Source organism: Mastomys coucha, unplaced genomic scaffold, assembly GCF_008632895.1.
Source record: "Mastomys coucha isolate ucsf_1 unplaced genomic scaffold, UCSF_Mcou_1 pScaffold13, whole genome shotgun sequence".
Classification (NCBI taxonomy): Eukaryota; Metazoa; Chordata; class Mammalia; order Rodentia; family Muridae; genus Mastomys; species Mastomys coucha.
Genome location: NW_022196895.1, coordinates 73,618,799 through 73,632,212, shown reverse-complemented (window position 1 = coordinate 73,632,212; position 13,414 = coordinate 73,618,799). Strand labels below are relative to the sequence as shown.

Here is a 13,414-nt window from a genome sequence, read left to right as displayed (position 1 = left end):
CCCTCTCTTTCTTTCTCTCTCTCTCCCCCTCTCTCTCTCTCTCTCCCTCTCTCTCTCACTCACTCAAAGACAATGTAGTCCTATCTGGTTTGGAACTTACTAATAGGTTGGCCTCAAACTCACAGAGGTCCAACTGCCTTCCTCTGCCTCCTGAGTGCTGAATTATGTATTATATATACATACATATATGTATATATATGTATTATATATACATACATATATACATGTATACATATATGTGTGTATGTATATATAATACATATGTATAAATTTATAATATTTCCTTCATGTAGATTCTTTATCATTTTATACCATTTCATGTGATATATAATATAATACATATATGTATTATATGAGCAGCATAATTTTATAGAGAAGTGGGAGAAGAGAGCTAAGGCCTCTGTTATAGCAGCAATCCATAACGCTCTAAGTAGCTCCATCCAGGAGAGACAGCTCAGAGACTAAGAGCACTCCCCGCTCTTCAGGAGAAACAGGGCTCTTTCTGTCCCCAGTGCTCACGCTGCAGCTGGCAACCATCTTGTAACTCCTGAGGGTCTGACATGCCCTTCTGGCCTCCTCGGGCACTGCACACACGGTACGTACAGACACACATACAAGCAAGACACACCCATACATATCAAGTGGAAATGCGTTAAAATCGTTAGAATAGTACAGCCTGGCACAGTGGCGCACATCTACAGACCCAGCTTACTCACTCAGGGGGCTGAGGAGGAGCAGTGTCTCTTGACTCGAAGAGATTGAGACCAACCTGGACAACACAGCAAGATTCTGCCTGAGGGGGGAAGTGTCTCAGGGTGGGGTGGTGGGGAGGAGAGGTGTGGGGAGCAGGCTGAAGGAAGGTGGAAAGGGAGTAACTATCAAAAGAAAGAGCTAAGAGTTTAAGTATGGTGAGGAAAGAATCAACATGTATGAGAAAAACAATTTCTATTTTTAAGGAAGTAGTTAGATTTTTCAGAGCATGTGCTATATTACTGTCCTTTTTTTTTTTCTGGTTTTTTGAGACAGGGTTTCTCTGTGTAGCCCTGGCTGTCCTGGAACTCACTCTGTAGACCAGGCTAGCCTCAAACTCAGAAATCCACCTGCTCTGCCTCCCAAGTGCTGGGATTAAAGGCGTGCGCCACCACTGCCCGGCTACTTTTTTTTTTTTAAAGCATTCACTTTTATCAGGCAAAACACTCTCTGTTTTTCCATGTATACAGATTTGTCTTATGGATTTCTTTTTTTTTTTTTTAAGATTTATTATATATAAGTACACTGTCAATGTCTTCAGACACACCAGAAGAGGGCGTCAGATCTCATTACAGATGGTTGTGAGCCACCATGTGGTTGCTGGGATCTGAACTCAGGACCTCTGGAAGAGCAATGGTGCTCTTAAATACTGAGCCATCTCTCCAGCCCGTCTTATGGATTTCTTAAGTTTCATTTTTTGTTTTGTTTTGGTTTAGTTTTTGGGTTTGTTTTTTTTTTTAACTCCTAAAGATAGGTGCCATATTAAATTTTTAAAATAAAAATAAGGAATTTTGACAAGCATTTTTAAAGATTATTTTTTTCTAGTTGCTCTGAAAAAAAAAATGAACCAGAGAGCAATCACTTGCCAATGACTCTCCTGGCCTTTGCCTTAAGCAAAAAACCAAACAAGGGCTGGCAAGATGGCTCAGTGGGTAAAAGCACTGACTGCTCTTCCGAAGGTCCTGAGTTCAGATCCCAGCAACCACATGGTGGCTCACAACCACCCATAATGAGATCTGACGCCCTCTTCTGGTGAGTCTGAAGACAGCTACAGTGTATTACACCAGAGCAAGCGGGGCTGGTGCCAGCAGCTGAAGTGAGCGGGACTGGAGCGAGCGAGGCCAGAGCTAGTGGCCATCTGTACAACTACAGTGTACTCATACACATAAAAATAAATAAGTAAACTGGGCAGTGGTGGTGTACGCCTTTAATCCCAGCACTTGGGAGGCAGAGGCAGGCAGATTTCTGAGTTCAAGGCCAGCCTGGTCTACAGAGTGAGTTCCAGGACAGCCAGAGCTATACAGAGAAACCCTGTCTCAAAAAACTAAAAAACAAACAAACAAATAAATAAATAAATAAATAAATAAATAAATAAATAAATCTTTAAAAAAAACCAGACAAGCTCTTGCAGTCTCTCTAAGCACCAGACCCGAGAGAGAATACTTACAACTCAGAGCTGGTTACTGAAAAGGTAGCTCAGTGGTTACGGCTCCAGCACCCGTATGGCACTCACAACTATCTGTAACGGCAGTTCCAGCCCTTGCGACGCCGTCTTCTGACCTCTGAGGGTACCAAGCATGCACACAGTACATACACATACATGACATGCAGGCTGTCAAAACACTGTCAAAAGAATGGCGCATGGCCGGGCAGTGGTGGCGCATGCCTTTAATCCCAGCACTTGGGAGGCAGAGGCAGGCAGATTTCTGAGTTTAAGGCCAGCCTGGTCTACAGAGTGAGTTCCAGGACAGCCAGAGCTATACAGAGAAACCCTGACTCAGAAAAAAAAAAAAAAAAGTGAAGTGGTGCATGATAGGCAATTCCTTGGGAAACTATGGGGGAGGCTTCAGGGGGAGAGGCAGAAGGCCTTTTACCTCAGGGGCATTTAGTTCCCTGGGTTGTTCTTGGACGAGATTTCATATCTCCTGTGACAAACATTTTCTCTCTCTTTTTTTTTCTTTTTCTTTTTTTTTTTTTTTTTTCCGAGACAGGGTTTCTCTGTGTAGCCCTAGCTGTCCTGGAACTCTGTAGACTAGGTTGGTCTCGAACTCAGAAATCCACCTGCATCTGCCTCCCAAATGCTGGGATTAAAGGCGTGCGCCACCACTGCCCAGTGACAAGCATTTCACTCCTAAGTCACGTTTATTCTGGTTGGATGTCAGATCATAGCTGTAGACCCAATCTGACCCATGCACCCTGAATCTGGTTATGCTCTCTGCCCGGCTTTCATGCTTTCCCAGATGTGACCTCTCGTGCATCCAGGCATTGTGTTTAAATTGGTCTGTCCTAAGAACGGCCTGGGGACAGCTGCTCTGTTAACACTTAGTATGTGCCTACTGGCATTTATTTGTGCATTTTGCTGATGGTGTTTTTCTGACCATCTTTTCCTGATCTCAAACAACCTTCCTCAGATCATTCCGTGCTTTTTACACTCCTGTATATAAAGGCACACTGAAACTAAAGTAGGGTTGTCTGCAGTATCAGACTGTAGTCGGCCCTGTTCTTTCAGGTCCTCCAATGCCAAGTCTGGCAGCCAAGATCTGCAGAGCCCAGCTAAAACGTTAACACAGGCAAAACATGAAAACTTTAAAAAAAAAAATTTTTTTTTTTTTTAATTAGGGCTGTGCCGAGGCATGCTCTGGTAATTCTAGAACTCAGGAACGCCAAGGCAGAGTTGTAATTTGAGACTCTTGCTCAAAAATAACAACGGATTAGAGAAATATCCTAAATGTTGTGCAAAATACCACAGGGAGTCAGCAGTAGGTGGTATAGCTGTTTCACTCGTTATTTAAAAAAACAAGAAGGAAGGAAGGAAAGGAGAAAAGTTATGAACACAATACCGAGAAAGCCAGACACTGCATGAAGCAGACCAGCTGTGGGTGAAGCAGACCAGCTGTGGGTGAACAGCTGGATAATGAGCTAACTAGGGAGTCCCCAGACTTCCTCTGGACAATCTCCAGGTAGAGTGAGGGGCCGTGCCTCTGGCAATTGTAGGGTGCTCATGGTGACTGGGAAGCTACTCTAGAGCCTTGGGCCCAGGAAAGCCGTTCAGGTCCAGGATGGACCTCAAGTTCAAATGAGGCTCCTGGAAATCCCCTGGGGTGGAAGGGCGTCGCTTCCACCTGTCTCTCCTGGAACTGGTTCTATAGTCGCCTGTGCGTACCTGCAGCTGAGAGACACTTTTGTCTGAGTCCACCCACAGCTGAAGAACATCGTCTCTCACGTATGCTATGCTAAGACTCTTCTCTCACTGAGGCTCAGCTGTCCCCCCAGAGCTCTGGAAACCACATCCCTGATTATTGTCACGTTCTGGTGAGAACCAACAAGATTAACCAAGATAAATCTCATAGCACTGCCTAACCAACTGGCCATGAGTAGGCACGAATATGGAAGAGCATGCACAGACACTAAGGCTAACTTCATCAGGGCCTATCCTCTGCAGTTCTCTTGTGTTTCCTGAATCTCATTCGGTGGCTCAGAATGAGTCAAAATTAATAATACAGCCTAGGCATGGCCTGAACTTCAAAGCAGTCCTCCTGCCTCAGTCTCCTAACAGCTGAGATTATAGGCATGCGCCACCGTGGCTGACTTCCTATTTTTAAAACTATTTTGATTATGGGGCTAGGGATGTGCCTCAGCTTTTCAAAGCAACCACTATTCTTGACCCAGGCTCAGTTCCCAGCACTGACAACGGTCTGTACGTAATTCCAGTTCCAGAGGGTCCAACACCCTCTTCACACCTCCCAGGGAACTGCATGCCCAAAGTGCTTATACATACATGTGGGGAGGCCACTCATATACACAAAATAAATCTTAAAATATACTTCTAAGGGACTGGAGAGATGGCTCAGTGGTTAAGAGCACTGACTGCTGTTCTTCCAGAGGTCCTGAGTTCAATTCCCAGCAACCACATGGTGGCTCACAACCATCTGTAATGGGATCTGACACCCTCTTCTGGTGTTGTCTTGAAGAAACTATGGTGTGCTCATATACACTCTATATAAATAAATACACTCTTCATATACACTCATATAAATAAAATCTTTTTAAAAAATATATACACTTTGAAATACTAGTTCCTTGAAAAGCAGATCCACCAAAAGTTTCTCTTATTTATTTATTTATTTATTTATTTATTTATTTATTTATTTTACACTTATTTTACTGGAATGGGGGGAGGGCATGCAGGCATGCCACAGCACACATGTGACACATGGAGGACAACCATGGGACTCAGATCAAACTCAGGTCACGAGGCTTGACGGCAAGCGCCTGCATCCCTGCACTAGCTCACTAGCTCAAATGGTTCCTTTAAATAAATGTGTTCATAGCACATTTTAATAAGACTCGTTCCAGCATGTGCTGGCTACATTTCCAGAACCAGTACTTCACTGGATCACAAACCTGTCACCGTCGGCATGCTCCTCTCTGAAGCCCGTGATGGCTCTTGCCTGGCTGTCTCCTTGGACTCCACCTCTGTTCTGTTCCCTTCCTTCTTCCTAAATGCAGGTTTTCAACCAGTACTCCCACTGCTGCTTCCTTTTCCACCCCCTCACCCCCTCATCCCCCCCACCCACGTTTTTCAAGACAGGGTTTCTCTGTGTAGCCCTGGCTGTCCTGGAACTCGCTCTGTAGACCAGGCTGGCCTCGAACTCAGAAATCCGCCTGCCTCTGCCTCCCAAGTGCTGGGATTAAAGGTGTGCACCACCACTGCCCAGCAAGCGCTTCTTTTCTTTAACTTTTTTTTTTTCCTTTGGAGACAGAGCAAGCATGCCACAGCACATATGTAGAGATCAGAGGTCACCATGGGGGCGTTACTTCTGTCCTTCCATCATGCGGATCCAGGGTTTTGATCAGATCCTTCGGCTTCACAGCAGATGCTTTTACCACTGAGGCACCCTACCCCCTCTCAGGGCTTCCTCTTACACTTACCCTCTTTATCCTTCCTCCCGAGTAACTGTCCCTAACTTCCTGTGTCGCCTGTGCGGATGATAGTAACGGCCGCTAACAAGTACAAGGTACCAGTCGTGCTCAGCTCTGTATTTTAATCTTAAGGAAGAGCGTAACATTGTCTCTACTATTATCCATAGAAGAATAGAAGTTTGAGCACCCTGGATAAAGTCACCAAGCCAGGGAAGGCACATTCACCTCAGAGGCCCCACTGACAGCAGATGACAGACACTCTTGTGTTTCTCCCTGTTCCATTCAGTCTCCCAGGACACCCTTTCCAAAGGAACAGGGCCATCTCCCCAGCCGGTAGCTGTAGCCCAACTGACATTAAAGTACTCGCAGATATGTTTGCAATGGTGAAGATATCAGAATGCTTCCATCCCCGCTAGCTGGTGCCCTTCGCTTCCTTCCCCCTCATCCCCATCAACCTAGCCTGGAGCTCAGGGTGAGGCCCAGGGCTGAGGGGAGCTTTGTACTTAACAGGTCTCTCTGCAGGTGCAACACCTGACTAAATAGTGTTGACTGTCACTTCTCCCTCCTCCTTCTACCTCCAGTTCCTCCTGCTGACTTCCTATTTCAGGACACACACCCTCATTCCCCACTTCCCCTTCTGAAGCCAGCCCGAGGCGAGGCCCCTCTCCTTCCTTCTGCTGCTGACCCTCGGTTGACTTCCCTGGCCTGTGTCCGGCTCTTATCTCTGTGGTTTCTGTATCAGCCTCCTTTCCCATTCCACGGCCTCCACCCTGAACAGCTCCCTGGTCCAGCTTCCTTGGCACCTGCTAACTACTCCCCATCCCCAGACCGCACCCCACCCTGTGTATTCTTGGTTTTAGTTTTTGAGACAAAGTCCAGCTATATAGCCCAACCTGGCTTGAACTCCTCATCCCCCTGCCTCAGACTCTGCTGGAATTATAGACATGTGCTGCCACAGCCAGCCCTCCTCTATATTCTTGAGGTCAAGCACCTAAGGTCAGAACCTCCCCTCTTGATTCCCCTTCCTCAGCAGATGTTTGTATTCCAGCGGAGCTTGCAATCGTTTCAGCAGAAGCCAGACTTACTACAGCACTTCACATAGGAAAGTATTTCATACAAGTTTATTAAACCCAGGAAAACAGAAAACAGTGCCTGCTTATGCTTTCAAAGGTTTTTTGTTCCCCCTTCGTCCAGTCACAATGTTCTCATCCCTCACTGTCACTGTCACTGTCACTGTCACAAGCCTCAACTCCATGAAGAGACTTTCCCCAATCCCCTCAAACCATGGCTACATAAAGACAGGCAGCCTTTCTTCCCCTGCAGCTCCCTCTGCCCCTTCCTCCCAGGTCCTGCATCTTATCTCCTGCCCCCTTCTTATCCACCTGGACCTAGGGAGCCACAATCCGAGGGCTGTAGCTGGTGCTAAGGACCCAGCTGGTGGGAAAATCATGTCTGCCCTCCAAGACCTCCTGGCCCAGCTGAAGCAGAAAGGAGATTCCAGCAAACAAGCCACAGGATGGGCCAACACTCACAGCACCTACCCACAGCAGGCACTGGCTCACCCCATGCCGCCCTCTTGGAGACACTTGGGTGAGCCTTTAGTTCATGCAGAGCTCTGGGCCACTATTCATCAGCTCCAGGGCCTTGAGAATGTTGCTTCACTCCCTGCCAGTTTCCCCATCAGTAAAATACCATGGTGAGTCAGTTCCCTCCGAGGGAAACTGGGAGGTATGGTGGAGTAATGTGGGGAAGGCATTTAAAGAACCTAATAATCTGCACAATAAACAATGCGGTCCTTCTCATTATTTGAATCGAACAACGGTTGGAACTGTTGGACAGGGCGCTTGCACAGTTTCTGGGATCACGGGTAACTTCTTTTGAAAGGAGACGGGAAACTCACCACCAGCAGCACCAGCAGCGGCAGCGCTCCTAAGACCTTCACCACTCAACTCAGACTCCACTCTGCCCCTCGTGACCACTCCTGCCAGAGTGTAGGTGGGACAGCTGGGGCTGCCAATGGCTTAAGAAAGATGATGGCTCAACCTCCCCAGAGCTGGGATTTCAGGTGTGAGTCACCAACTTCCGGCTCTGGGTTCGTTTAAGATTTGGAGGGAAAGAAAAGAAAGCCTAGCCCCTATTGCTGGATGCTGGGACCGATGGAGAAGGAACCTGGGCTCTTAACTAAACTCAGGCTAAGCTATGCAGAGCCGAAGGGCATCTTCAGTCTTTTCCTTGACACTTTTGATTGAGCCTGCTCCAGAACCGACACACCCCGGATGGTGCAGGCTTACTAGCCTCTGTACCTCCGTCCTTAGCCCAAAACTATGAACTGCATCCTGTTCTTTTTTTTCCCCCACAGTGTAAAAAGTGTGAAGAGTCTCCTAGGAGGACCAAGTGTAAGATTACTAATCCTTGCCTTAATGCTGCCCCGGCCCTTCGCCTTAGGGTCAGTGCCCCAGAAGGATCTCAAAACCTCAAAAGCGAATGGGAGGTGATAGGCTTCCACTGCTGCTGGGGTCGCGGCAGGACAGTGGTGTGATGGGCACCTCCGAAGCTAAACGGGGGAGCAAGCAGGGTCCTAGGAAAAGGCTGAGCCCTCGGTAGCTGTGGCTCAGCTCTCAAGTGGACAGCTCCTTCCCTGTCTTAACGGGAGGAGTTTCCTTCGAGTTCAGGGGAAGACGGTCCCTTGGAGGGTGGGTAGTTGCCGGGTAATGGGAATGCGAAAAGGTCGTCTAAGTGGAAGGTGAGAGAAGACCTGCCACCTAGGACCCGCACCTCTGCGCCAGCACCAGCTCTCGGGTCCCGCGCGCGCGCTGGCCTGCCCGGGGTTCTCTGCGGGCTGGGAGGGAAATCAGAAGGCGGGGCAGCCAGGCAGGGCAAAGCTCGGACCGAGAACCCCAAGAGTGACTGCTCGCACGCCCCATCCCGTCCCTCCCAGGGCTTTGGGGCGCCGGCGGGCTGGGACGCTCCTCCTTTGGGGCTTCGGTGTTCAGGCGTGAGAACTAAGGGGTGACGTCAGGGCCCAGGCGTTCGGGGGAGTGCGCGCTCCAGGCGCGGCGCGCATGATCCCGGGAGCCGACACCCGGGATAGAGGCGCAGCCCCGGGGCTCGCTCCCGCTTGCGCTCCGGGCCGCCCTGCGCCCGCCGCGCCGACTTACCCAGAAGTTCCCCTTGAACAGCGAGCCCGTCATGGCCGGCGCTGGGTTGGGAGCGGAGGACGGGGGGCGGCTGAGGACGGCAGACGGCGGGAGGACCGCGGAAGGACGGCCGGATCGCGCGGAAAGCTCCGACTGTCGGGGCCAAGGTCCGGCGCAACTTCGGAGTGGCACTGTCGCTCCGGGACGCCGCCCCGGGTCCTAAACCACGCCCGATTGCGCCCGCCCTGCGCCCCGCCCGCTCGCCCGCCCGCGCCGCGCACCTGCACAGGGCCACCCGCCCTGGCCCCAGGGCGGAGCCAGTCCAGCAGCTCTGCGGGGGGCGGCGGCCAGTCCCCAGCCTGCGGGACGTCTGAACGACCGACAGAACCGGTCCTTCTCCCCGCGGCTGTCCAACTCCGGGCTTTTGCCGCCAAACCCTCTCGTCCTAGAAATTCAGACTAGGGATCAGTAGAAACCCCAGGAGATGCTTACATCCTACGGTCTGTACGAAGGCCTTCGCCTACGGGGCTGATGCTACTACACCCACTGCCCCGGAGGGGACTGCAGGCTTTAGTCTATAAAGCCAACGAAAATGCATTACCTATGTTTCCTTTTAACCCTGTATATCTTAATCTGAACTCAATTAAACTCTCCTCACCACCAGTCCCACCCAGCAGTAAAACCCAGGCTGCTTTCTGCTCCATATAGGCTCCAACTCTCCTCGGATAGAACGAACGGAGGTAAACGGAGGCTCACACCTGAAATCCCAGTACTGAGGAAGCTGAGACTGTAGAGTGCGAGTTCAAGCCCAGCCTGGGCTACTGTGTAAGGTCTTTCCTCATCAACAGACAAACCAAATAGGACTCCAGGGTACGTCAGACTCCTCCTTGCTTGGTAATAGACACAGTACTTCTCTGTGATGTCTGCCCAGCACCCAGCGCTGAAAGATTGACCGGATTCTCACTTATTTAGGGGATGGAGAGACCAAAGCTAGAAGTCTGTCCTCCCTAAGAGGGCCAATGTCTTTCTGGGTTAGAAGTGCTCATAGGGAAGAGAATGAAAATTAAGTTGCCAGTTCCCCATCATGCCAAAGCAAGCATTTGCCTCTGCAGCAGGTTCTAGTTAGATCCGGGCACAGCACGTGACAATCGTGGAATGACTAGAAGAGGCTCACAAGGGTTCTGCTCAGAGAGTCTACTCCCAAGTCCTACCAGTAAAGGTCATCTGTAACGACAGGGATGAGCGAGAGCCTCCAGCCCCATTACTCTCCAAGGACATGTATCCATCAACCTGGTTCTTCACTGAGGTTAGGGGCACAGGCTGATTTTCCAGAGGACTTGGGTTCAGTTCCCAGCATGGCGTCTAACAGCAATCCCCAACTCCAGATCCAAAGAATCTGACACCTGCCTAGGATGTTTTTGCTAACAAGAGCATGCAGGTGATGCACAGACATACATGCCTGCAAAACACCCATACACATAAAGTAATAAAAATAAATAAATCAATCAAATAATCAAAAAAAACAATGAGGTTAGACCCAAGGCAGGGAAGCCTGGCTACGCCTGCAAGGAGCAGCACAGGCCAAGGTATGCACCAGGAGGAGGAAGAGCAGCTGCTCTGCAGACTCGGGGCATGCGCACACGTGAAACTGAGGCCTGCAGGAAGCCAGAGCGCTGAAGATGCGAGTTTTAATTTTCTCCCTCTCCTTTCCTTCTCTCCTTCTCTCCTCTCCTCTCTCCTCCTCCTCTCCTCTCCCCTCCCCTCCCCTCCTTTCCCCCTCTCTTCCCCTCCCCTCCTCTCCTCTCCTCTCCTTTCTTCAATACCGGGCATTTAATCCAGGTCCCCTGTCCCAGTGTTGTCTGTGGAAGTTTTTTCTTGTTTTCTTGCTTATATTGAAGACAGGACCTTACTAAGTTACTCTAACAACCTTGAACTCACTCTGTACCCCGGGGCAGGTCTTGAGCTAGCCACTCTCCTGCCTCAGCCTCCAAAGTTGCTGGAATTATGGGCGTGTGCCACCATAGTCATGAGAAAGTCTGTGACAAATATCTTAATCTTTTTTAAAAAAATTTTTTTATGTATTTCATGTATATGATTACACTGTAGCTGTCTTCAGACACACCAGAAGAGAGCGTCCAATCCCATTACAGATGGTTGTGAGCCACCACGTGATTGCTGGGATTTGAACTCAGGATCTCTGGAAGAGCAGTCAGTGCTCTTAACTACTGAGCCATCTCTCTAGGCCTTGGTTTTTTTCCAAGACAGAATCTCACTATGTAACTATGGTTGTCCTGGAACTCCCTATGTAGACCAAGTTGACCTCAAACCCACAGAGATCTGCCTGCCTCTGTCTCTCAAGTGCTGAGACTGAAGAAGTACACCACCACGGTTGGCTTATATTTTAATTGTATATTATTATAATTGCATCATATATATTACTTTAAATCAGTCTCAACAAGGCCTTCATGCTGCAGTTCACTGGGTTTTCTGACACAGGCCTCTAAGGTCTCTGAATTTTAGCTCTCTTCCACCCCCTGGTGGTACGATTGAAAACTGAATGTGGCTGTTCAGGCTGTTCGAAAATGTTCTTTAATGTTCTGTTGTTGTTGTTGTTGTTGCTGCTGCTGTTGTTGCTGTTGTTTATTACATCTGTTTGTCTGTTTGTTTATTTCTCTGCCGTGTGTGTTTGGTAACGGTGAGGACTTGTGTATACGACTTCATGTGTGGCCAACAGAGGACAACTGGTCATCCAACTCATGTTTTCATGTTTGGCAAAAAAAGCACTTTACCCACTGTTAGCCTGTGGGGGGCATTTTGTGGATCTTACAAAATACTGATCTTAATTTGTATTTATGTACATGTGTGGAGGATACTCATGGAGGACAGACGATAGAGGATTCCCTGGAGCTGAAGTTACAGGTAGCTGTGAGTCACATCACATAGATGCTGGACAAAAGTCTGCCCTCTGGAAGGAAGAGCAAGCCATACTCCCTCCTAAGCACTCAGCCCTCTCTCCAGCCCCCACTCAAATGTTTTAAAACGCATCACCTGGGCAAGTACTGTGTCCAGAAGACAGGCTAAGTGCGCGCTGTATCTACGGGTCTATGAGAAACTTGGTACATTTTTTGCCAACAAAGTTAAATACTGCCGCAGATATTATGCCATAATGAGACAGGAACTAGACCTTTCATTATAATTACTGTGAATATATTTTGGCACCATCTCCTTCAATAATAGGCATTCCATGGCCTATACAAAATTTTAAGGTTTTTTGTGTTGATTTTTTGTTGTTGTTGTTGTTGTTGTTGGTTTGGTTTGGTTTGGTTTGGTTTTTCATGACAAGGTTTCTCTGTGTAGCCCTGGCTGTACTGGAACTCGCTCTATACACCAGGCTGGCTTCGAACTCAGAAATCCGCTTGCCTCTGCCTCCCAAGTGCTGGGGTTAAAGGCGTGCACCACCACTGCTCGGCTTATTTATTTATTTTATGTATATGAGTACACTGTAGCTTCAGTTCACACACCAGAAGAGGGCGTCAGATCCTGTTACAGATGGTTGTGAGCCACCATGTGGTTGCTGGGAATTAAACTCAGGACCTCTGGAAGAGCAGTCAGTGCTCTTAACTGTGGAGCCATTCCTCCAACCCCCAACGTTTGAATTCTTGTATCATTTAGAGTCACATGAATACCCAGCATCTCTTTATTTGGGAAATATCACTGTGGTGAACATCTTTTATATAAGGGGTCTTAAAGAATTACTAATAGAGGAATTGCAGGTCAAAGAAATAAATGTCCGCTGGGAGCTTCCGCCTCTGCCTCAGCCTCAGCCTCTTCACAGACATTGGCACTGTCTGTCTTTCACTCATCATCCCTGAGAACATGAGGATTCTTCCCCGTGTGGTTTCAATCATCCGAGCTTAATCGTGACTTTCTAAGCGATGGATGAGGTTTGGCACATCTGTTCCTCATTCTCTTGTACATTGTGGATACTCTTTGCTCTTTGTGAAGAGGAGGGGAAAAGCCTATTTTTCTAGTCAATTTACCATGTCCTCTGCACGCACTTTACCCCCCATTTCATGGCCTAGAACTGTCTAGCACATTATTAACTCTCAATACTAGTTGATTCAACTAAATCGAGTTTCATTTCATCACAGTGTTTGGGACTCACTTATCATGTATATGAGACCTCAGCTCTCTGTGCCCTCTGTGATGTTCCTCTGGCCAAAGGTTCTTCCCCTTGGGGCAGTCTAGACTGTCTTCTAGTTTCAAGCATTGGATGACTTCAAAACCAAATCACCCCCTCCCCTGCCGGCCAGCCTCTCTCAGTTTGCCTATGGATGCAAAATAGATGACTTTGATTTTTAAAAAGCAAGGCCTGGTAGCGAGTGTCTGTAACCCAGCTGAGATGGGAGACTTGTTGAAAGTTCAAGGCCAGCCTTGACGACACAGGGACACTTGGTCTCACAAAGAAAACAATAAAGAAAAAAGAACCAGTAGTTTAAAACAATAAACGACGTCTGTCAGGTTCTCTGAGTAGAAATTCAAGAAGTATGGAGCCGGGCGGTGGTGCTGCACACCTTTAATCCCAGCACTTGGGAGGCAGAGGC

At 48.5% G+C, this 13,414-nt stretch overlaps 1 protein-coding gene across 1 annotated transcript in view; it reads right to left on the bottom strand.

Moving 5' to 3' along the window:
- The window catches only part of Pstpip2 (proline-serine-threonine phosphatase interacting protein 2), a 93,208-nt gene extending 84,178 nt beyond the window's left edge, over nt 1–9,030 (bottom strand). The window contains exon 1 of the mRNA XM_031366098.1: nt 8,832–9,030. Coding sequence (XP_031221958.1) covers nt 8,832–8,864 — 33 coding nt within the window. The 5' untranslated portion in view covers nt 8,865–9,030. The remainder of the gene's footprint in view (nt 1–8,831) is intronic.
- Nucleotides 9,031–13,414: the final 4,384 nt, after the last annotated feature.